At 36.3% G+C, this 24,950-nt stretch overlaps 1 protein-coding gene across 1 annotated transcript in view; it reads right to left on the reverse strand.

Moving 5' to 3' along the window:
* LOC136043830 (bridge-like lipid transfer protein family member 3B) overlaps positions 1 to 24,950 on the reverse strand; it is a 74,343-nt gene that overhangs the window by 7,114 nt on the left and 42,279 nt on the right. The window contains exons 8-13 of the mRNA XM_065728762.1: positions 24,422 to 24,617; positions 20,143 to 20,235; positions 17,830 to 18,002; positions 13,241 to 13,493; positions 10,196 to 11,238; positions 7,405 to 7,542 (exon numbers count right to left, since the gene is read on the reverse strand). Coding sequence (XP_065584834.1) covers positions 7,405 to 7,542; positions 10,196 to 11,238; positions 13,241 to 13,493; positions 17,830 to 18,002; positions 20,143 to 20,235; positions 24,422 to 24,617 — 1,896 coding nt within the window. The remainder of the gene's footprint in view (positions 1 to 7,404; positions 7,543 to 10,195; positions 11,239 to 13,240; positions 13,494 to 17,829; positions 18,003 to 20,142; positions 20,236 to 24,421; positions 24,618 to 24,950) is intronic.

The raw sequence follows: 24,950 nt of genomic DNA on the forward strand, positions 1-24,950 counted from the left end.
GACAATGCTACCCTGATTGGCAAAAACAGCGGTGATGATAGTTAACGAGGCTAAGGCTGTTGCTGTTCCTGCTTCATAGGAACATATGGGAATGGAGCAAGATATTACGGCTGACAATGCTACCCTGATTGGCAAAAACAGCGGTGATGATAGTTAACGAGGCTAAGGCTGTTGCTGTTCCTGCTTCATAGGAACATATGGGAATGGAGCAAGATATTATGGCCGACAATGCTACCCCGATTGGCAAAAACAGCGGTGATGATAGTTAACGAGGCTAAGGCTGTTGCTGTTCCTGCTTCATAGGAACATATGGGAATGGAGCAAGATATTATGGCCGACAATGCTACCCCGATTGGCAAAAACAGCGGTGATGATAGTTAACGAGGCTAAGGCTGTTGCTGTTCCTGCTTCATAGGAACATATGGGAATGGAGCAAGATATTATGGCCAACAATGCTACCCTGATTGGCAAAAACAGCGGTGATGATAGTTAACGAGGCTAAGGCTGTTGCTGTTCCTGCTTCATAGGAACATATGGGAATGGAGCAAGATATAATGGCTGACAATGCTACCCTGATTGGCAAAAACAGCGGTGATGATAGTTAACGAGGCTAAGGCTGTTGCTGTTCCTGCTTCATAGGAACATATGGGAATGGAGCAAGACATTACGGCTGACAATGCTACCCTGATTGGCAAAAACAGCGGTGATGATAGTTAACGAGGCTAAGGTTGTTGCTGTTCCTGCTTCATAGGAACATATGGGAATGGAGCAAGATATAATGGCTGACAATGCTACCCTGATTAGCAAAAAAGGCGGTGATGATAGTTAACGAGGCTAAGACTGTTCCTGTTCCTGCTTCATAGGAACACCTGGGAATGGAGCAAGATATTATGGCTGACAATGCTACCCTGATTGGCAAAAACAGCGGTGATGCTAGTTAACGAGGCTAAGGTTGTTGCTGTTCCTGCTTCATAGGAACATATGGGAATGGAGCAAGATATAATGGCTGACAATGCTACCCTGATTAGCAAAAAGGCGGTGATGATAGTTAACGAGGCTAAGACTGTTTCTGTTCCTGCTTCATAGGAACACCTGGGAATGGAGCAAGATATTATGGCTGACAATGCTACCCTGATTGGCAAAATCAGCGGTGATGCTAGTTAACGAGGCTAAGGTTGTTGCTGTTCCTGCTTCATAGGAACATATGGGAATGGAGCAAGATATAATGGCTGACAATGCTACCCTGATTAGCAAAAAGGCGGTGATGATAGTTAACGAGGCTAAGGCTGTTGCTCTTCCTGCTTCATAGGAACATCTGGGAATGGAGCAAGATATTATGGCTGACAATGCTACCCTGATTGGCAAAAACAGCGGTGATGCTAGTTAACGAGGCTAAGGTTGTTGCTGTTCCTGCTTCATAGGAACATATGGGAATGGAGCAAGATATAATGGCTGACAATGCTACCCTGATTGGCAAAAACAGCGGTGATGATAGTTAACGAGGCTAAGGCTGTTGCTATTCCTGCTTCATAGGAACATATGGGAATGGAGCAAGATATTATGGCAGACAATGCTACCCTGATTGGCAAAAACAGCGGTGATGATAGTTAACGAGGCTAAGGCTGTTGCTGTTCCTGCTTCATAGGAACATATGGGAATGGAGCAAGATAAAATGGCTGACAATGCTACCCTGATTAGCAAAAAAGGCGGTGATGATAGTTAACGAGGCTAAGGCTGTTGCTGTTCCTGCTTCCTAGGAACATATGGGAATGGAGCAAGATATTATGGCTGACAATGCTACCCTGATTGGCAAAAACAGCGGTGATGCTAGTTAACGAGGCTAAGGTTCCTGCTTCATAGGAACATATGGGAATGGAGCAAGATATAATGGCTGACAATAATAATAATAATAATTTATTTTTGACCCACTACAAAAAATCAAAGCGGAGTATCAATAAAAGAAACAAAATAAACACTACACAAAACAGAAAAAACAAGAAACTAAAGCAAACGAGTAAGGCCTCTATGGGCGGGCAGATACTTATAAGTAGACTGGGATATTTTGTCAGCAAGCTCTGTGAGCTTCGACCCAATATCCGGGAAACAATAACTAGATATGAGGCTCCTATTCCTATACCATGGAGGCAGATACAATAGAAAACGTGAAAAACGGAAATAATAAGAACGAATTGAACTGATATCTTTTTTATGAAAAATAGGGTAAATACCAGAAAGAAACAAAACCGAATGATCTGTAAAAACCGAGTATAATTTAGCAAGAGACTTTCTATTGTATCTATCTCGGTTAGCAACAATTTTAGAGTAACTTAATTGGATTTTCTTCTTGCAATCAGCAACAGTGAGAGTCCGTAAGGATTTTAGAGTTTTACTAACGTTAATTCCCAGCCACCGAAATGAAGAAACCGACGGGATAGAAAAAGACCCACAGATTAGAGGAGTAGTGATATTTCTATTAAATGAAAGATATTCACACTTTGAAAGATTAAGAGAAAGTCCAATCGCATGAAGTTTAGATGCTACTGTTGAAATAGACAAAGAGAGCCCTTTTTTAGTCCTACTGATCAAAAGAATATCATCCGCATAGGCAAGATAAGAAATATTTACAGAATTGAGGATGCAAGTAGGCGGGATAGAGGAAAGGACAGATGGTATACAAAGTTTGAAAATAGAGGGGGAGAGGACAGCACCTTGCCGGACCCCACGTCGTATTGGAATTTTACTATCTGAAACCCTTATATCCATTTTAATCCGCAAAAAGGAATTTGAATACCAATATCTAAGAAGAAAAATTACCGATATGTTGATACCGTGACTAAAAAGGGAAAAGATAGCTTGGGAATGCGTAACAGTGTCAAAGGCTTTGGAGAGATCCAAAGCACATAAATGTAACTCGAATCCCTTTTTAGTAGCCTCAGTAAGAACATTAGCCAAAACTCGATGAGCCTGCTGGCAACCTACCCCAGCTGAAAACCCAATCTAATTTTCACCAAAATATGCCGAAGAATTAAGTGATGGCAGGAGAAGATACTCAAACATTTTGCTTATATTGCAGGAAACCGTTATAGGCCTGTAAGATGCACACTCAGTCGGAATCTTTCCTCTTTTCAGGATTGAAGTAACTGTTCCACACAAAAAACTTTCAGGCACAACCGAGGTGCATAAGCACATTTGAAACAGAAGTTGTAAATGTTGGACTAGAGCTGGACAATCAACATTTAGGTGTTTGACACTTATACCATCACAATCAATAGAGCTAGACTTAAGCTTCTTTACAGCTTGTGCCACCGAAACTAAATTAACTGGGAGGATCTGGTTCTGGTGGAGTGATATGGGAAGCGCAGAAATAAGAAACCTCATAAAAGTAGCATGAACAAAATGGTTTATAGTGTTGAAAATCTGGTCGTAATATATGCACCAAGCAGCAGGACTAATTGGGCTACTTGTTGACGAAGAGTCATCGATTTTATTTGAATTTACCACGTTTTTCCAATCAAAATTACTTGACGGGAATTTGCAAATTTAAGATTTTGCAGACCGTAAATACTTTTTATACTCTAATTTAGTTTTCTGTTTAAGCTGAAATACTACACCGCTACGTGGTCGTTCACAAGAAACCCAAATACGTAGCCAAAATTTGGCTTTATTTTTCACTGATTTTAGACCCGGATCCCAAGACCATTCAGGCTTCCGCGTATTAAATTTAACACATTCTTCGGGAACAGCTACCCTCTCAGCTTCCTTCATGCATGATACAATATCAAAATAATATTTATTCATAAAATTCTTATCATTTACAAATTTAGATCCAACCTGAAGTAGCTGAAAAGGAACTTTTATCCTAGACAAAAAAGCTGTAAGGGTAGAAATATAAAGAGCCCAATTAGCCTTATTCCAATTTAGTCTGGTAGACCATCTACGATTCCCACGTCTATTAGAACTATCTTGCGACAGAGAAATACCAAGCATGAAGGAAATTGGTAGGTGGTCTATATCGCTTTCTATTTCATGTACAGAAACAGTCGAAACAGATAAATTGGGAGAGCAAAGAACATGATCAATATTAGTAAGGCTCCCAGAATGATGGATGTAAGAAAACAGACGATTCTTATCCACTAGCTTAAACTCAGATAAAGAATCGAAGACCATATCAGACCGAATATTTGAATTCATTATATCAGCATTAAAATCCCCGCGACAACAAATTGATAACCGAGAGATGACGCGTATTCTGTCACTTTTTTCAAAACACAACAGGTCTTGGCAAACTTATTCAGTGATTGAACCGACTTACGATCACACGGAAAGTACACGTTAATAAGTATTAAATCGGCAATTCGCACGGCCAAGAGGTTTTCGTCACTATGGAACAGCACAGGCGTCGTGGATGAAAAGGACCTACGTCTCAGTATACAGGCGAGGCCTCCGGAAGGTTTACCAAACGTAGATCTTGCAGCACTCACAAAAGTAATATGGTTTGCACTCCATTTCAACAAGTTGGTATTATCTGAAGATAAAAGATGCTCTTGAAGACAAACGATGTCATAGTTGCTCGAAAGTTCGTCAATGATGTGCTCTTTTTGACGTGTTCCATTTATATTGTACGAAATAACCGAGAATTTTCGTGACATCATTTTTTCACAGCGGTCGCAATACGAGACTTGAGCACTGGACATAATAGACTATATGAAGTGTGAGAATCGCCGCAGTTTGCACATTTAGGTCTATTTGTACAGGGCGCATCTTTCGAAAAAATGTGATTTTTGGCGCAGCGCGCACATTTTTCCACCTGACTGGTACAATCGTTGATAAAGTGATCAGGAGACCTGCACTTAAAGCAACATCGCGGTACACTTACGAAATCATAAATTCTGAAAATCTCGTAACCTATTTTTACTCCATTCTTCATAGCGTCACGTTTTGCAAACGAATCTGAAAAGTCTAGCTTGATAGTTTGGGACAAACCAATTCGGTTTGCGTCAACGACTCCTGAGTGCATTTTGAATTCGGAAGCATTAAATGATAGCGGGATTCCTTTTATTATTCGAAGGTAACGTTTCTGCAGAATCTTCGTGCCAATACCCAAGACTACAGACTTCACAGACTCAAAGAAATCAGAAGCTACCGATTTTTCAATGTTTACTAACAGTGTATCTCCCACCGGCCGAATGCTAGCAACCGAATCATGACAACTTAATTGATCGATAAAGTCTTTACGGCTTGTCGGATCTCTAATAGATGGTGGCAATTTAGAGACAACAATAGTAGAGTGGTTATCGCCAGGTTTCGAGGCTCCAGGCTGTGGTAATGGCGGGAAATGATTGGAAAACACATCAAACTGATTAGAAATAGTTTTTAGCTGGATACGTAGCTCGTTTACTCCCGAAAAGAGAGCAGAATAGATAAGAAGATAAGCTAGTAAGCAGAAAAGATAAGCTGTAGCTGGTATCAATGGGACTTCACTAGGGTTTAATATACAAAATATCGGGATGTCGAAATCATCTGTATTGCCCTTCTTGATAAAATCCAGTATATCTCCTAAATGACTTAGTGGCGCTTTCAATCCAGTTCGCTTCTGAAATAAAGCATCTGGATACAGCTTGGACCCAAGCCACTTCTTCGCATTCACAATATCATCGACGTCAAAAAATTCTGTACCAAACTTCTTAATCATCTCATCATCAATTCCTTTTCCAACATTTTGCTGAACAAAATTTAACACCGGAGAATAATGCAAATTGTCCTCATCACCTCCGTGCATGTTAACTAATTATAGCGCGCTCACAGTGAAATGCGTGAAATGCGCAGTGAAATAACTTGAATGCGGCTCACAGTGATTGCAATCTTGAATGCAAATTAAATCATGAGCGATGGATATTAAATAATAAGCGAGGGAAGCGTAGTTTCTTGCTACCTGATCCCCGCAATTTAAGGGAGAATCCACTCCCGGCAGGTACAACGGCCCTTGCGACAAGAAAACTTCCCTCTTCTGCTCGCCTTTTATCGCGTAATAAGGCGCTTCTACCGTTCCCAAAGTTAACAACTCTCTCTCTTTATTTACTCTTTTCTCTCTTTTTCCCTCAGAAATATCGATCAATCAAAGTTGTAATTAATTCCTTTTTTATCTTTTTATCCAGCAATGGAATTGGAGTAAACCAGTCAGACAAGTTTTAATTAAAACCAATCTTTTGCCAAATTTTTCAAATTCTACTAGCTTCACTGGGATTAAAATTTAATATCCATAAGGTCACTGAGAAAGCTTACTCGTTTGATTTCGTTCATAAATATCCGATTTTGAGATAGATGCATTCACCTTGAACTCTGATTAGCAAAAAAGGCGGTGATGATAGTTAACGAGGCTAAGGCTGTTGCTGTTCCTGCTTCATAGGAACATCTGGGAATGGAGCAAGATATTATGGCTGACAATGCTACCCTGATTGGCAAAAACAGCGGTGATACTAGTTAACGAGGCTAAGGTTGTTGCTGTTCCTGCTTCATAGGAACACATGGGAATGGAGCAAGATATAATGGCTGACAATGCTACCCTGATTGGCAAAAACAGCGGTGATGATAGTTAACGAGGCTAAGGCTGTTGCTGTTCCTGCTTCATAGGAACATCTGGGAATGGAGCAAGATATTATGGCTGACAATGCTACCCTGATTGGCAAAAACAGCGGTGATGCTAGCTAACGAGGCTAAGGTTGTTGCTGTTCCTGCTTCACAGGAACATATGGGAATGGAGCAAGATATAATGGCTGACAATGCTACCCTGATTGGCAAAAACAGCGGTGATGATAGTTAACGAGGCTAAGGCTGTTGCTGTTCCTGCTTCATAGGAACATATGGGAATGGAGCAAGATATTATGGCTGACAATGCTACCCTGATTGGCAAAAACAGCGGTGATGCTAGTTAACGAGGCTAAGGTTATTGCTGTTCCTGCTTCATAGGAACATATGGGAATGGAGCAAGATATAATGGCTGACAATGCTACCCTGATTGGCAAAAAAGGCGGTGATGATAGCTAATGAGGCTAAGGATGTTGCTGTTCTGCTTCATAGGAACATCCGGGAATGGAGCAAGATATTATGGCTGACAATGCTACCCTGATAGACAAAAACAGCGGTGATGATAGTTAATGAGGCTAAAACTCGGAAATATGATTTTTGAACAATCGAATTTTTAGAAACGTCTCACTTCTTTTCTTATGTGTCATTTTTTAAAGCCAGTTCTATGGCCCCAGCTATTTCTATTCCGTTATTTTTACACTAAAATGCTCATACTATTTGTGTCCACATAATTTTCTGATTATGGTTTGCTAAGTTTTGCATTAACCTGCTGTTAAGCATCCGATCAAACAAAACAATAAAGCAATTTAGTAGATTTACCTGAAATTCCTCAAGAGAGATACTTGGACAGCATTCATCCATAAGTGAAGAGACTTGAAGGCACATAATAGCCTGACCACTCTTTCTTGACTGCATCATTACTTCCGTACAACCAAGACGCCACGTGACAACAGATACCTACATGAAAGTTAAACATGAATGGCTTCTGCGAAAGACACTTCTTTGCAAACAAAACTGTTTTACAGAACACAGAATTCGACAATGACATATAAAAGGTATTTCTACATAAATTGCCATGACTGTTAATTGTGCTATGGCGGCCTATAGAAAGCGAAACGAGAACAATTTCTATAAACACTCTTTTTTGTTAATGAAATTGTTGAATTAAATATTAAATTTAAGAATGACATATCTAGAATTCATGTTAACTGGGATATTTCTACATAAATTACCATGGCTGTAAATTGTACTATGGCGGCCTATAGAAAACTAAACAAGAAGAATTTCTATGAACATACTTTTTTGTTAATGAAATTGTTGTATTAGGTATTAAGTTCAAGAAGAGCTAAGAGCTCATATGGCACTTGTGACGAGGTCGGAACAGTCAAGAGCTCATATGACATGAGCTCTAGCAAATTCTAAGAATCAATAGACTGATTTAAAAGGAAAATCAGAGGCTTAATACCGGTCAGGATTTAAAATAAGAGCTCTGAGACACGAGGTTCTTCTAAATATCAAAATTCATTAAGATCCGATCACCCATTCGTACGTTAAAAATGTCTCATTTTTTTCATTTTTCCACTCCCTTCAGCCCCCCAGATGGTCGAATCGGGGAAAACGACTTTATTAAGTCAATTTGTGCAGGTCCCTGACACGCCTACCAATTTTTATCGTCCTAGCACGTCCAGAAGCACCGAACTCGCCAAAGCACTGGACGCCCTAACTCCCCCAAAGAGAGCGGATCCAGTCCGGTTACGTCAATCACGCTTCTACGACATTTGCTGATTCTACCCACCAAGTTTCATTCCGGTCTCTCCGCTCTAAGCGTTATCCGAGATTTCCGGTTTCCCCCTCCAATTCCCCCCAATGTAACCAGATCTGGTCGGGATTTAAAATAAGAGCTCTGAGACATGAATTCCTTCTAAATATCAAATTTCATTAAGATCCGGTCACCGACTCGTAATGTTAAAAATAAATCAATTTTTCTAATTTTTTCGAATTAACCCCCCTATATAACTATAGGCTCTATCACTATCTTAGCTGTATGACTATCTACCTTGGTTCTACTGCCCTAGCAATGACGCATGGACGGATAATAGATAGACATATCTATTAACAAATGAACTAACCTCCTTTTTATACATTCCTAATAAGGGGGAATTAATGCCAGGTTTGCTTCTCACTCAATTGGTTTATCTGTCTTGGCTTATTCTACATTTAGCCATGACTTGATGCCCAAAACTATTCCATTTTAATTCAAAATCAACGGACTTGAATTACAATCGACCGAGTCCGTTTGCCAAAAACAAACTTTTTTTGTAAAAGAAACTGTTTCATTAAAAATTAAGTTTAAAAATGACAGATCATTGACAGCATCTTATAGAGTCCTTTGTCGGCACCAAAAGATTAAACCACAAATTATATTTTTCATATGAATAACTGATTCAAGATTAAACACTGATCTTACTTTAAAGACTGTAAAATGCCTTAGAATTTCCGGCTGAAATTGAAAAGAAAACTAATTTTTCTATTTAGCGAGGCTTGCCTTGCAAATAATAGTTTTTTATAATGATAATAGATAATACTTTATAAAAGCAATTGCTTTCGCTTTAGGGCTTAAAAGGACTTCTTACCTTTCTCACTCCAAAACTAAAGAACACAGCTTTTCCTGAGAATCAACGGCAGTCGTAAAACTCTACAAACGATTAAGACATACCGAAACGCTTTAAAATTTCTAAAGGTAATACACAACAAAACACTCGTGATAAACCCATGTTAATGGAAATGAACGCTTCCAGTAGACAACATGTTTTAAGCTATCTTTCTGCTGTAGATACAATCGCAAAGAGCATTCTAGAATTCTCTTGTTAGGGGAAATGGGGTTTTCTCCCGCCATTCTCGTCTATGTACCGTTAATTATAGCAAAATTAAGTAACTAGCGTGGTTTTCGAGTTAAAGGTTGCTAGCATGGTGATGAAGAAGCAGATGAAAAGGTAGAGTGCACAACAAATTGTCCACTGACAAGCATTCGATGGGATGTTTATCAAGTAGGCATATTTTCAAGGTCGTGTTTACCTCATAAAGATATTTAAGGGTGGTTATGATCGGGTTAAGACCGTCTGAGCACTTCTAGCTCAAAACTGATTATGAAAAAACGTAAACATGTCCAATTCACGAACAACTTCTCAAATCTCTTCGTGTCTTTAATGTAAAATTGATTTAGTTGGGCACAACTAATAGCATGAAGAAGGACATACCAACTTTTTAGCAGTACCACCGTCGAAATTAATCTGAGCCTCTTTCGGAAAGGATACTGATGATAATTTTTCCTTAGATACTTCAAAAATTGAAATAGGACTAGAGATTAAAATAGGATTTACATAAACTGAAATATATGAAATATGGCTTACAGCCTTTTTAGCAGTATCATCGTTGAAATAGGACTCTGAGCCTCTTTTGGAGAGGATACTGATGATAATTTGTCATTGATACTTAAGAAATTGAAATAGGACTAGGGATTAAAACAGGATTATGAAAAATAACTATGAAAAAGGATTATGAAAGAGGAAAAAACAGGAGTAGGGATTAAAATATACGAAAAAGGGCTTACCATCTTTTTAGCAGTATCACCGTTGAAATTCATCTGAGCCTCTTTCGGAGAGGATACCGAAGATAATTGTTCACTGGATTCTTCAGAAACTTCGTCCGCTACTTCAACAGTCTCCTGGTCGGTATTGAAACAAAACAGATAATCACTACTGTTCTTTTCATCTACCATCACAAGAGAAAATGCATCACTTTCATCACTATTATCAGAACGAATGGAAAGAGTGTCCGAAGCTTCATCAGTGATTTTCAATACGGTATCAAAAACCTGATTGAAACCTGACGCAAAACCACGTTTAACAGAGCTAAATGTATCCGACTTGGGTAGCTGGAATTGAATAGTTTTTCGGGTTTCATTAATATCTAACTTTGTTGATTGGGGTGCGACTTCTAATTCTGGCGTGCACTCTGGAGTAACTTCTTGAACACCCTCAGCTTCAATCCAGCTTTCCTTAATCGCTTTAGATGGTTGAAAATCAAGACTCTCATTGTCTGAAAATGTGCTAAATTGATGCTCTGATCTTGATTCTCTGAAACGAGCAAGAGCAGCAACTCTGAATTCAGACATCGAAGCAGTTTCAGGATAGACACTTTCCGTGTCAAATGGCGGAGAGCCACAATCAGATGCAGTTGGACTCATCAGCAAAGAAACATCAACTTGTGGTAACACAACGGAAATGCACATTTCTGCAGAAACTCCATTACATAAACGTTCCATATCAGCGGTCAAAAACGCATTCATTTCATTCACTAACTCTTGCAATCGCATTAAAAACAGGTACTGGTGGTGATTTAATTGAATACTTAATAGGCTACTAACATGACTTAGCACGTATGTACAGGTATCCTTGGGGTACACCCATAACGTAACAGGTAATGGCGCAATAAATGGCACTGGATTACTTTTTGGCTTTCCAACAAAATCAAACCAAACGGGGTCTAACGTCATATCCCATATGTCATGTTTATCTGTCCAAAAGAGTTCTTTATTGTATAAACCTGACTTTACTGATTCATGTTCAATTGTTGAGGCATGCCACTTATCACCTTAAACAATATCAAATCATTAAAATTAAGAAGTATCAAAATTACCAATTATTTTTAAAAAAAGCTCCAATGACATGACCAGAGTAGATACCTATTTTTCAATTCAATACTCATATACTGATTTTCCTAATGATTTAATTAATTCAAGGTTAGTCAAACAAAAAGGAGATTTCAAATCAAATATCATAATTTGGTTGATTGAACTGATCAGTTCGGAAGCCAAATTGGTTCAGTAATTAGCCAGTGATACATTTTTGGTATTTATTTATGTGTTCGAGCTTAGAGAATTTGCTTAAGTGCATTCACATATGAGGTATTCCCCTCCAAGATTTTATTAGGAAATGGGGATTGCCAAACATATTCCCCCCCCAGATTTTTAATGCCTTATTTTTTGGTATTTTTATTGAAAAAAGTATTTATTTATTATTTTCATTGAAAAAAAATCCCCTCCCCCAGAATATAGAAAAGTACAATCTGGATCCCTCCAATTCTTGTGAGTTGCCACCATTGGATATATTGCTAATTGTGATTATATTGCGGCAATCATAACAGCATAATTTCCTTATTCAATAAACAGCATTTCGATTGGGGTCATAATAGCAAAATTTCCTATATGTTTGTTTGTGCAATTCCACTTTTTTTTCTTTTTTTTTAACACAATACTTACAATACATACTTTTTATTTCACCAAGGCTTCAGGTAGCAATTCAAGAGATAGACAAACTAACCAAGAACAGCAAAAAATTCAGTTGACGAAACTGATCAGGCCTGTGGGCGAATTTACTAGGCAGTCCTCTGGGGAAGATGATTAAGCAGTCAACTGATTTTAGTGAATGCCCCTAATAGGTCTACATAGTTAGCATTGCTTCTACGCTAGAAATGTAAAACTATAGACGACTTTGCATTTGAAAGATTTTATTATTTTTCTCTTTTGATAATTTGTTAACCTTATAAAAGGGCGTTTTTTTTAAATACAAGGTTATTTCTTGAGAGGGCTACTGTTATAACCGGATTTTCAGTTTGGAAGTAAGTAAGTATGACAGCAACTTATTGCTTACCTTCCCTAGATTTCTCCGGGTACCCATTTAGATGTAGGTCGATTCTTGCTGAGCTTATAGAGTCGCACCACTGACCCCCGTCCCAATCAAAATAAATGGCCATGCCAGGGATGTGCACGAAGAACTGTCAACCCAGCGCGCCAACCACTTAGCCAGGACGGCTCCATTTCCAAATGTTCAGTTTGGAAATAGAGGGTTAAACAATATACGACTTCTTTATGGTTTTCAATACACAGAGATGGTGCTGTATTTGTCATTAATGACTAAAACACGAAAAAGATTATATTTTCTACTCTTTATTTTTTTCCCCGTTCAGACTAAACCCAAGCCATCTAGCTTTTGTAATCAGGTTTAGTCCTATCCTTGTTTCTCTATCTTCTTTCAACTTAGTATATGAACATGGGGATACTTAAACACAATACTTTTTTAATTATCTATGTTTTTAAAACTAATTTGTAGCATAGCTTCTTACATTAACTGCATTGACTACTATTGGCGAAATTTAATAACCATAGAATGATAAAAATTAGGTTAAATTGCTTATGAAAATTTTCCGAAGCTAATAGTTTTGGCTTCATAATGTTTTATTCAGTAATAGCCAAATTTTACCACGAAAACTCTTAAAATAGTCGGGTTTGAGGTGTTAAAAAAAACTAATAATATTCTCGAATTTACTATTAAAATTGCATCAAAAAATTTTCTTGAATGACGAAGATTAATTTTTGGAGTCAAAATCCCAAAGTTAACAGAAATAGTAACGCAGAAATTGCATGCAATAAGCAACTTCTGGTTGTATATTCGAATTCAACACAAAAAGTTATATTATAATTACACATCCTAGTTCTTGAAAAAAGTTTTATCCCCCGGTATAATTTCTATTCCATGGTTGTTTTTTTTAGCAAATAATTACGAATAATCAAACATTGCCACTGTTCATTAGCTACCTTCAACTTCAGTGGCGTGTCGAATAAAATCTTCAGAAATTGGCGACATGTCATCGGTTTTCATTGGGAAATCCGTAGCAAAGAAGAGATAGCCACCAGCTTGCATTGACTCAAGACATCGGGCAAGGTCAGCTTTTGAGCCACAATCTTGGCTTCGTCTGTTCTTCAAAATAGCCCTAGATACTTGAAGTTGAGCACTTGTCGGACGATCTGGATGAAGTGGACCAGGTGGCGGATCAACCTCAAGAACCACCTAGAATAAACCAAACTTTTTTGCTATTTGTAAAATAGTAGTAAACTGCCAACTTATAACCTGATTCCGAACTGAACGAACTACTATTTTCATTTTCAACCTTAACATATACCATGTCATAGTACAAACAGGGTTGACACCCGGTGAAAATTAGTAGGTCTTTGTAAAAAAATTTTTAGTTGAATTGGTAATTTTCTTCAATAATCTAGTAATTTATGTGCTGATTTAGAGATTTTTTGGAAAATATAAAAATCACTAGAAATGGTGACAAATCACCAAGGGTGGCAACCCTGAGCACAAATCACTTTAAAATACATATACGAAACAACATATAATGATATTATCTTCATTCATGCCTTTCTATCTTTTGAGTGAAACGCCTGTCCGTAATCTATAGTTATGAAATGTATGCCGAAAAAAGCCAAAGACAGCTAACGGCATGCTTCTATATATGGATTCCCATTGTCCCTTGTATTCTAACCGCAGACAATTTGCTGTCTTTTCATATTGCAGTTTTTTCAAAGATATTTGATTATTAAAGCAAATCCAATTTATAACAATAATTTCTAGTAAGCTTCAAACTTTTGGTTTTCTTTTTTAAGATTTTAGAATTGCTTTAATCCATTGTCAAAATATATTCAAATATTTTAACAATTAGCAGTTTTTTACTCTTTGAACAGTCTAATATAATTTAATAAGAGCCTCAATTTTCGCTTTTGCAAATTGCTGAAATGAAAGTTTCCTTGTATTGCAAAACATTTTATTACAATTTTATTGTAATTTTATTTTATTGCAATTTTATTGTAATCTAATTATTGTAATGTATATTGGATCTAGAAACTTCTACGGTAGGGCTCGCTGATATAATGAATCTAATAAAGCTATTTTCGCTACACCGCTTGCTTTTTTGGGGGTGTTTGCAACAGGTTGTAACACCCCTGCCGCGGGTTGCTTTAGCGCTACGCGCCCCAGCAACAAGTATGCAAGGTAATAATTTTTAACTGCGTAAAACTTACGGATGTACAACATGGGTATATACAACGGTTATGTGCTAATTTTTTACTGCGTAAAACTTGTGGATATACAACATTCTTCGCTATTCGTATATAATTTTTATATACATATATTATTAGGTATAAATTTATATTTATTAGATATAAATTTGTGGGCAAGAATCCTATCTCCTTGTTTTCTTCTAAATATAAGTGTGGAGAGCTTAAGAGGGTGCAGATTTTTATCACAAAACTTTGGCTGTAATCCACTGACCTTCTTAGTTGATTGGCACTGTACTTTTTTCCTGGATTTCTTTGTCGTTTTGAAAGGAGTGGAAGCCAATGACCCCAAAGGGGTGGTTGTAAAAACTTTAGAGGAGGTTCGTTTGATTAAAAATAAAAATAATAGCTCCCTTTTTAAGAATCAAAAGTAATTGGAGGGCAATAATCTTAATTCATATTTTGGTATTAACTAGTCTTCAACCGATTCGAATTAGTGGGGGTAATTTACACCAAGGCGCATAGACTGTTGAATTGACTATTCAGTTAATGGGTCTTTTTAATACAAACTGATACAACAAAATTTACACTCTACCCGACGCACAGAAAAGCTCAATTTGTTAGCTTATTAAGTACGTTTATAAAGCGAAACACAAAGTAACATGAATATCTTCACAGATAACTAGGACAAATACAGAAAATACGCACTACAAGGCAAAAAAGAGCAGAGGCCATCCCAGTATGACCATAAATCAAACCAGAGTTAAAACATAGTCAATCATTCGTAAGTCCCCATACGCCGACAAGGAATAATCACCACAACACTCTTTATTATTGATTAACCATTCATCAGAATTACTTCACGTAGATTAAATTTAACTGGAAAATAGGGTTGACAAATTGGATTATAATTGGCAAAATTTAGGTGTAACCACAATTCAAACCTCCTGATCATCTTCAAAGATAGTGGTGGTGAGGGTTAAGAAAAGAAAAGGTTTATCATGAATACAAACATGGAAGCACTACCCCCCTCTTTTTTCCAGGGTGATTACTGGAACACAACTTCAAAAAGATTTAATACCCATTATACCCTGTTTAATTTATTCACTCGATTTATCCAGTTTTTCTATCCAAAAATTTTGAAACAAATATTTTTTTTCTTTTTTTTTTTAATAGCCATGGTAAAAATTTATTCTAATAGTAATATTAAAAAACGAGTATGTGTGAATTGTATGGGTATATGTGCCGCAGTCCTGATAATATCTATATCGTAAACAGAAAAAATTCACTAGCCTCTTTTAAGCTAAAGCTAATTAAAAAATAAGCCAAGACCACATATTTTGGTGGTCGTGCTTATCCGATTCATAAATGTACAACTATGGCTGTTATTGTAATCATAATCTAGTTTCCTATTGTATTTCTGGGTATGTTCAAGCACAAATATATGATAGTTGGGAATCTTATCAGGAAAAATTCTAACGAAGGAAATAATTTCAACCTTTATTCAATCCATATAATAGTAAATGAAAATAAGTTACCCCATCCAACGCGCAGTTTCTATCCCCCTGCCACCCGACCCTACCGGCTTGATTATTTGAACATTGCAGGAAGAAGGTGTAGGGAACTTGCCTTCACTGTATATTATACTTAAGGCCTCTTTTATATGGTCTCAATTTTTTCTGTTTATGCACTGATAAACAGAAACTGACAAAGCTCCATATCGTGAACTCACGATAGGTCGTGAGTTTGATAAAATTCGTTTATAGCCTTAATTCTGGAAAATAATTATATATTTAATAAACATATAATTATCATACATTAATAAAACTAATTACAATGATTACACATTTATTACACATTAATTACACAATTATTAATTATTATTAATAAAAATTATTAATTACACAATTATTGCACAATGATTACAATTTCTGTTGATCCACTTTTTCGCTCACCATCGAGTATTGACCAGGGTGTCCCTCAAAAGCCAATTTTAAGGGCCTTTATTGTTCTTATTTCACGTAAGTGACTTTTTTTTAATAATAAAAAACGAGTATATGTATATGTTTGTTTAGTTTCTTTTTGCCCTTTTTCTTTTGGCATGTTTGTATAAGTGTTTTCTAAATATTCTGATGAAAGTAGCATTGAGTGATCAATTTGATGAAAATTTGGTAAATACGCCTTTTAGGATTTGGACTCTGAATCTCAAAAATTGTTTTTAAACTAGCCTTAAAGAACCAACGACATGAAAATAAGAGACATTTTTGCCTCTGGACCCATCGTAGGTCTAATAAAACCTGAAAACTACAATTTTCTAACACCTTTTATTATGTTTATTTCAAAGCTAAAAAGTATTTAGTATCACCTTTGTTAGTGTTACCACGTTGAACCATGACAACAAATAAACAAAATTAATTACTTAAATTTTAGTTAATTAGTTAAAACTTTTCTCATTCGTAAAAATTCAAAAATTAACAATCTGTTGATTGTTGAAGAAAGCGCACATTCAAAGGAAAGCAAACCTTTTTAAACTGTTTTGTGCCACCGTCTTCAGTGATGATAAACAAATAAAAAATACAGATAAAAGTCTACAGGACAACACAAAAAACAAACCATAAACTAAACACTAAAACTAAAAGAAGAATACTCATCATCTTCGGCAAAAAAAAACTATCAACGGCATCTAGCGTTTGGCGGTTCATTTGCATTTTTTTTTTTTTTTTTTTTTTTTTTTAGTGTAGTAATAAAAATAAATATATGATACTCTAATCAGTGTAATTGCAAAAATTAGGATAGTAATAAGTTTCTGATAAGCTTGAAAAAAATGCCAAAAGACACCATACGCTATATGGCGTTGGCGGTTTTTGCCAACACTAGTGCCAGTTTCTAATCTTATAAGTTACCCGTAATCTTTGCTATCTGTCATATTTAACTCTTCATTGATAAAATATTGGTCTTTATTCTTGAAATAAAACATTTTCTGTCAGATTGCTACGTCGCAAACCTTTCAGTCAATAATTGGCATCATCCAGTCAAAGAGTCTCAAGTGCTCTCTAGGATACGAAAGTGCCCACTTTGAGAACTGATTATCTACATTAGGCGGGTATTACCTTTTGACAAGTCCATAACCCTCAATGGATTTTGCAGTATCGTAACATACCCTGTTTCACTTCAATGTCGAAACTATCATAACTATTCCTTAAATTAGTATATGAGTTGACCAAATATTTACCCTCAAACAAGCATCACTACCAACAGATCAAGTTCTATATTTTCAGCCTTTGACAATCCACACCCACGGTGGTGCGGTCCATACCTTCAAATCTGAATAGATGAAAACTTACAGTAAACATAAGAGCTTCCATTCTGACATCCACATAACTAATTGAAGGTTCAACAACATTTTTTGGCAAGGAATTGACTAGAGCTAATCCAAAAGAGTTCAGCCAGAGTATTGTCGGGATATGGAAGTGGACTCTAGAAGGGGTCACAAACATGAATATCTTCGGCGGCGGTACTAAAAGAAAATATAAAACTTTCTGACTTGCCATGTTTAAGATTTTTCAAGCACAGAAACTTAAGCAAGGTCAAGTAAACATGAAAAAAACTTTTAAGGATAAAAACTTAGCTACTACTAAACAAACACAATAATATGAGAAAAAAGAAAGAATGTGAGAAAGTGAGAAAGAGAGAGAGAGAGAGAGAGAGAGAGAGAGAGAGAGAGAGAGAAAGAGAGAGAGAGAGAGAGAGAGAGAGAGAGAGAGAGAGAGAGAGAGAGAGAGAGAGAGAGAGAGAGAGAGAGAGAGAAGGGGAGAGAAAGGGGTTATTTTTGATAGAGAAACTTTTCTGTAGGGAGGCAACTTTTCGAACGGAATTTTACACAGGTGGAAGGGGATTGCCTGGTAAGGTTTGAAAACAGTCAGAAATAAAATAAAATAAATAAGTTTTTTACAACTAAAGTAATGAGCAACACTAAAACTTAAAATAAACAGAAACTATTCCCTATGTTAGGGGGGCTGCCCCTTCCTTAACCCTCGCTCTTTACGCTTAAGGTTGACTTCTTGTTACAATCCTTCAAAAAAGACTGCTCAAACATAAGGGACAATGAATTTGAATAAGAAGTATTTTTAAAGAACTTTAAGACCTTAGCGTTATGAGCGAGGATCGAAAAAGGCCAACTTTCGTTATATACGAAATACGTTTTAAGTTTTAATGTTGCTCCTTAATCCCAGTTGAAAAAAAAAAAAAACTTTTTTTTATTTCATCATATATCACAGGCGAACTTGTCTTTGCAAAGGAGACAAAACAAGAAACAGAAACGAAGGACAAGAAAAGGTGAATAATCTCAACCAGTGAATAATGGAATGCGACTACTATTTTTCATTTTTTTTTCATTTTAAGGTCTACTACAGACTATTCTCTCATTTTCTAATTCCTTTTTGGAAAAATAAGAGGTCGGCCTTTTGGGTCTGACCAATTAATCCCGCAAAATCTATCATCTACTCGTTAACCAAACTATATTAAATAGGTATATGAATGAAGACTGGGAAGATACATAAAGATATAAAGATGATAAGACAATACATTATAGCTTTCATCCCTAAAAGCCGCATTTAAAAATTTAATATTCTTACATTTTTCCCAAAATCTGTTTTCTAAGTTGTTCTCTAAGGGGGGAGGGAGAGTAAAATAATGATAAAAGTCTGAATTGAACATATTTTGCTCGTGGATCTTCACTTTGAGAGCACCTCAGGAAAGGGTTCTATGAGATATGAAAATTCCAGACAACAACAGCATGACAACTACAACATTATCACAATTAATATTGCACATGAATGTTTCAATTCTCACAACTAATTAAATTGATACTATTATTGGTAATTTTTTACTGAACAGAATATCCGTTTTATGATTTTGTTAAAAAATACCTAAAATATGGGGATTATTAATAATGATTACTGATATTTAAAAATTTCACAAATGTATAATATGAGGCATTTGTATTTGCCTACAGCCTTACAGAAATAGGCCATTGTAGGCCATCTGATTCTTCTATAAAATAGGTCAAGTTGCATGCCGTAGGCCATGTAATTCTTCATCTTACTCAAAATTGCTTGAATCCTTTTTTGCACAGGTTTTTACACGGCAAGTTAAAAACAAGATTGAGATTCTCAAAAGTCAAGTTTTAGCAGAGTTTACTGAGAGGCTTCAGGGGGATATTTAAGGGGCTTGACCAGCAAAACCCCTTATTTTTTATTGCTTATAAGGTTTCCATGCACAAAATTACAATCCTTCCCCATTCTGGGAATCAGTAATTTGCGCACCTGCTGCCTCTCTTGGGTATGGTAGCCGTTCCTCAGGCTCGCTCTGTGGAATCGAACCTCAATTGCTGCTAAAGTAGGAAACTGGATAAAATTTTCAAAGTTATTCCAAACTCAATATGCTAAAACTTCCATATGGTACTTGAATTATAAGAATTTATTGATTCGAGAAAATTAAATATAAATACATAGCATAGACTACCGTCATAGGAGAAATTTTAGGTCCAAATCCTTCCCTTTCCCCCTTCAGTGCAGTAGCGCGTTTTGAAGTTGAATACTTACAAGAGTCTATCTACAGCCAAAGCCTAGAATAAACAGCTCAAGGAACATACTCACATGGAAAATTAATTCCTCCTGCGTAAAAATATTGAGTGTATTCGAAGTGTACCAGAGGAGCATCGGAATCTGTTGCAAACTTGACTCTATCTCCTAGAATAGTTAAAAATTTTGTATACACACCAACTTTAAGTGTAGCTACAAGCATATGATAATATATAGATAAGGATTATGTTTAAAGTAGTATAGGCCAGCTAGCCCATGAAACTTTTTGAGAGAAGGAATAAATTAAGGAAGGATGGCAAAGCTCTTAAAACAAAAAAAAAACAGAAGTATTTCTCCTTGTTTGCATACAAATAAATTAAATACTTAAAGTAAAAAAAAAAAATAAATGAATGAAAGACAAAATAAAAAAAAATTAGCTAAAATAAAATAATTAGAATAAATGATTCAAATGATTAAATGGTTAAAATTATTTAGAAGTTCATCACCAGGCTTCGTTTTAAAACGAAGCGTGAAAAAAAAAAAAAAAACAATAGCGCTTCTATATTTATGCTCCAATGGCAACATATTTTCAAGTTTAATATTTGTCTTATGCACTTGATTTCCAATGCACTCCTTATCTATCTTATTTATCTCCCATCTTCTTATCCGTCTGTCTCCAGGGTATTTTTCACATTATATGTAAACTATGATCTTTATTAGTAAGGTTTGTGACATCGAATGGGAGACATCACCTGTTTGGTCATGGTTGTGTTTTGGGAGATTTTAATTGTAATATAGTAAATGTTGGATCAAGTGATGAATGTGACCATCTTTTTGATGTACTTTCTTCTTCTGGACTACTCCAATCAATTTTTTTCCTTCTCGTGTTGACCCTACAAGAACTTCTGCCACTTTAATAGATAATATTTTCATTTTTCATTCTCCTAATTTGAAGTTCACTTCTGGTCTTGTTTTCACTGATCTTTCTGATCACTTCCCTATTTATCTATCACTATCTGTGCCTAAAACAGAGATTACTGTGGATGAAAAAGGCGAGTCTTATTTTAGAACTTTTACAGATAAAGGAATTTCTAATTTAACACATAGTCTTCAGAGTAATGATTGGTGTAGTGTTCTAGAACCTAATGATGTTGAATGTGCAACTAGATTATTTTTATGTCGTATGGGAACTCTGTTGGATAAGCATTTTCCTCTTAAAAAGAGGCCAAGGAATTCTACACCCAAATGCCCATGGATGTCTAGAGGTCTGATCGATGCAACACATATGAAGGCGTCTTTGTTCAAGGCTGCATGTAAAACTAAGACACAGGATGATATTTTAAAGTATAAACATTATAAAAATGTGCTCACTTCTTCAGTTCGTGCTGCAAAAAAGCTGTATTTTTGGCGTCGAATTAATGAGTGTAACGGGAATTTGCACAAGGTTTGGATTGTAGTTAATGAGGCTCTTTCCCGCAAGAAACTCAAACAGTCTTCCCCATGTCTTTATAGGAAAGCTGATGGCTCTATTGTGGACAAAAAATCCTTAGCGAGTGCCTTCAATTCATATTTTTACCACACTTCCTTCTGTTCTTATTCTACCCCAGAGTAGAGTAAGTTGTTTTCCCTTGGCTGAAGTCTTTTTTCTTTCCCCATGCAGTGCTACTGAGATTTCTAGTATTATTACTCAGCTTCCAAGCAGTTGTTCAGTTGATAGTTTTGGTTTGAGTAATAATGTCCTTAAAAAAATTAGTCAGTTTGTTTCTAACCCCATCTCACATCTAACTAACCTCTCTCTTTCTTCGGGTATTTTTCTTCATTTATTTACAGTTGCTTCTGTTGTACCTTTGCCTAAAAAAGGTGATTCATCTCTAATTTCAAACTACAGACCTATTTATCTTCTTCCCGTCATCTCTAAGGTTGTTGAAAAAGTAGTGTATCGTAGACTCTCTTCATTCGTATTTAGCACTAATACCACTGCTGGAAAATCTCTCATAATTAATCATCAGTATGGCTTTCGTCCCTCTTTCTCTTCCTTGTATGCACTTTCAGATGCAACAGAGTTTGTGCGCGTTAATCTGGACAAGGCCTTGTGTGTTTTGGGTCTATTTCTTGACTTTTCAAAGGCCTTTGATATAGTTGACCACTCTGTTCTTTTGTCTAAACTATCTTTATTTGGAGTACATGGAGCCCACTAGACTGATTAAGGTCTTATCTGCCAGGGAGATCTCAGTATGTTTCTGTTAATGGTATTTCTTCCTCTATTTTGCCAATATTGGAAGGTGTCCCACAGGGCTCTGTGTCTGGACCACTTTTGTTTCTGATTTACATTAATGATATCGTTGATGGTCTTCATCCCCATGTTCACCCTGTTCTTTTTGCTGATGACAGTAACTTTTTCAATGCTGCAGTGGACCTGCCATCCGCCACTTCTATAGCTCGAGGTCTTCTTGATAAAGTAAAGGATTGGTGCTGGCCAAATGGTATGGCTCTTAACAGCCGAAAGAGTGCCATTGTCAATTTCAGGACCCCTTACCGTATGAGAGAAGTACATGAGCCAATCATCCTGACTTCTGGGAACGATATTATACCACAAGCTACTATGGTTAAATTTCTTGGTGTGTATTTTGACTGTATTCTTTCTTTCAAAACCGCATATAACTCACACCCGTTCCTTAATCCTCTGCCAGTCTTCAATATTGCACCGGGTTAACTCATTTCTTCTTCTTGATGTCATGGTTTCTCTTTATTATGCTTTTATTTATCCCTACCTTTCTTATTGCTGCTCTGTCTGGGGTAATACTAATAAATCTCTTCTCTGTTCACTTCAAAGAACCCAAAATAGGGTAGTGAAGGCTAGTTTTCTTCTCCCTCGGCTTTACCCTCCCTCTGATCTTTATAATGATACTGGAATAGTTTCACTGGATCGTATCGTACGTAAAAGTAATCTTTATTTAGCGCATTTTGCTTTTCTAGGTACACTTCCACCGCCCCAGCAGCAATGTTTTTCTCGGACAGGCTCAGGTAGGTGCTCTTCTTTTTTACGTAGTTCTTCTCGACGATTTATTTTACCAAAACAATCATCTACAGCAACCCAGAGGTCTCCTATATATCAATCAATTCTATTATGGAACTCCATCCCTCCGGATGTCCCTCTATTTCTTTCTGCAAAGGCAGTTTTTCGTCGGGTCTTTCCAGTTTAGTAATTTCTCTCTTTCTCTCCTTTGTTTTTATTTCTCTTGTTTTCTCTTTCCTGTTGTGTTTCTCCTTTTTGGAATTCTTTCCTAATTGATACATCTCTCTCTTATTCTTTTTAAAATTGTTTTCAGGAATCTTCTTAACTTTTAATGTCCATGTTTATTTGTCTTTTTTTTCCTTTTTTTTTTCTTACGTTCTAATGTCAACTTCGTCTTTCCTGTTTCTCTACTTTCTTGGTTTCTACTTATTTCTATCATTATAATTACTACAAGTTTTTTTTTTTTTACTGTATGCTAGTGTTTATTCTTCCACATCTTCATTTCATATGTATTGTTTGATTTAGGGTATTATTTATGGTTCTTTTAGTGTTCTATTATTGTGTTGTATGGTCAATTAACAAGCAAAGCTTCTTGGGCCTAATAACTTTTTTACGTTTGTAATAGTCTTTAGTATTAATAAAATGATTGATTGATTGATTGGTTACCACTTTCTATTGTTGTACCGTATGTAATTTACTATCCCTTCTAATATTTTCTACTTTTTTGGGAGGGTGGCCGTTGAACCGATGTTGTGTAAGGGGTCGTATTCAGGGGAGTGCTATTTGAACTAAAGTTGCGTGAACAAAAATTGAAAAAGCAAAAATTTTGTGAACAAAAATTGAAAAAGGTGAAAATTAGTGATCTAAATTGAATATCCTTGGTGTGTTTCTTGAGTTTCTTCCTTGGATTTTTGTTTTTGCCATTTACAGTGGACATTTTAATGGACGTTAGTGAAATCAGTGAAACAGTCAAAAAATGGCCGGCTAGCTAAAGGATTAAATATGAAGCATCACAAATGAAGCCTGACGTCGTCTCACTCCACTCCCTTCGGTCGGTAGCTTGGGTCTTGAGCCCTCACGAATTTTTATTAAGACGCCACATTTCCGTCTTTTTTATATGTATATTTCAGACATTAATAGCCTCTGGCTATTCTTTTGGCTCCAAAGTTACCCTACGGGCCCGTTGTCTAGCAAAAAGATCGTTTCGTGGGTTTTTTCATGGCCCTCATTTTATTTAGGCAAGATCGCAAATAGCTACTGCTAGATTCGGACGGCAGGTCGGGTCTTGTGATAGTAACAACATACGTTCATTTACGACAGAAACAGAGACTAACTCACCTGTGAAAAACTCTTTGGGTACACCCTTGGAACCAGGCAACGCAATTCTATGAACTGAAATGTCATGTATCCGCATAACAACGGAAGATGACATCAGTTTTCTCAAGTGACTATCAATGGCGGAACGCAAATTGTTTTTCTTCAATTCCTCTGTTGGACTCTGAATAGAAGGGCCCTCATCGCCTTGTCTGGGCACCTTGAAATGTAAACTTTTATTGATTATTATACATAAATATTTACTTTTTTATGTAATAAGGGAATTTAGTTTCCAGTATGACTTAAGACTTGGGGGCTTATTTAGATATACAAGGCTATCTTACCTAGTCCACAGAAAAATTTTAAAAATCACTCCGACTTATTATACACAAAGGGACGTATCCAGGATTTACTCCGGGGAGAGGGCTAAAAAAAGATTATATTCGGGAGGGTATTTATAAAAAAAAAAAATATTAAAAAACTTATTAAAATTGGTCATGTTCATTTTTTTTACGTTTTTATGAGTCGGACAGACATTTCGGATGGGGGAAGT

This window comes from Artemia franciscana, chromosome 2 (genome assembly GCF_032884065.1).
Source record: "Artemia franciscana chromosome 2, ASM3288406v1, whole genome shotgun sequence".
Taxonomy (NCBI): Eukaryota; Metazoa; Arthropoda; class Branchiopoda; order Anostraca; family Artemiidae; genus Artemia; species Artemia franciscana.